This window comes from Cynoglossus semilaevis, chromosome 10 (assembly GCF_000523025.1).
Source record: "Cynoglossus semilaevis isolate Cse_v1.0 chromosome 10, Cse_v1.0, whole genome shotgun sequence".
Classification (NCBI taxonomy): domain Eukaryota; kingdom Metazoa; phylum Chordata; class Actinopteri; order Pleuronectiformes; family Cynoglossidae; genus Cynoglossus; species Cynoglossus semilaevis.
Genome location: NC_024316.1, coordinates 18,893,713 through 18,894,653, shown reverse-complemented (window position 1 = coordinate 18,894,653; position 941 = coordinate 18,893,713). Strand labels below are relative to the sequence as shown.

Genomic DNA, 941 nt, shown 5'->3' with positions numbered 1-941 from the left:
TGTCCTGATGCCCCATGATGCCCCATGATGCCCCGGGGTGAGACGGCAGGAGCAACAGGGACCTCTGCCAACTGTGGTTCACTTCAGGTTTTTTTTTTTTTTTAATTAATTTCCGTTTTCAGACAAAGAAGAAAGAGTCGACGTTGGAGCAGTTTCCTCTGAACCAGTCTTTTAGTGACATTACGGTAACTGTTTTGGACTATTCTCAGCTCATTACATGTGTAGTTTCACTGACCTTTAAAAAAAAAAGGACATTTCCTGCAAATGACACAGTTGAAGATACGACTGCAGAAACTGAAAAAGTAACGACTGCAGAAACATCGAGTAAAATCTGACAAGAATCTGACAAAAGTCGACGGACCATATCTTCAACAAAATATAAACAAATATAAGTGTAAATATAAACTTCAGCAGAGTTTAAACTTGTCTTCACTGAATCAAATTTAAATCACTGTATTTGTCAACATGTCTCCAGGAGGAGGAGGAAGGTTAGAAAAACAAAGACTCATTCATTCTTCTCCTCTTACCCATAATGCCTCTGTGCCCACGTCGGCTGGACCTGCCGGACTCCAACACACGCACCTGCAGACGAGGACACACACAGTTAATGGACAATACAGGGCCGCACCATGTGGAGCGGTAAGCGCTCCTGCCTTACAGTGAGAAGGTCACAGGTTCGATATCCCAGCTGTAAGTGATCGATCACGTATTCAGAGAAGTACTGTTAACAGTACTCTGTAGTACTACTGTAGAATGAGAATACCCGTCAATCCTAGTTTTTTTTTTTTTTTTTTTCAGCTCCTCAGACGGCGCCCCACGGTGGTCAAACCCTCTGGACTAATGAGTGGAAGTGAAGAAACGATCCACTGACCTCAGCGTCTCCAGAGAATCAACTGGAGCTGAACCACAAACACAACACTGTCTCCCCCTCCGCCTCCCCC

At 44.2% G+C, this 941-nt stretch overlaps 1 protein-coding gene across 1 annotated transcript in view; it reads right to left on the bottom strand.

Annotated features, from left to right (window-relative positions):
- rbm38 (RNA binding motif protein 38) overlaps positions 1-941 on the bottom strand; it is a 4,279-nt gene that overhangs the window by 1,554 nt on the left and 1,784 nt on the right. Inside the window, 1 exon segment of the mRNA XM_025059026.1 lies at positions 528-582. Within this exon segment, the coding sequence (XP_024914794.1) occupies positions 528-582 (55 nt within the window).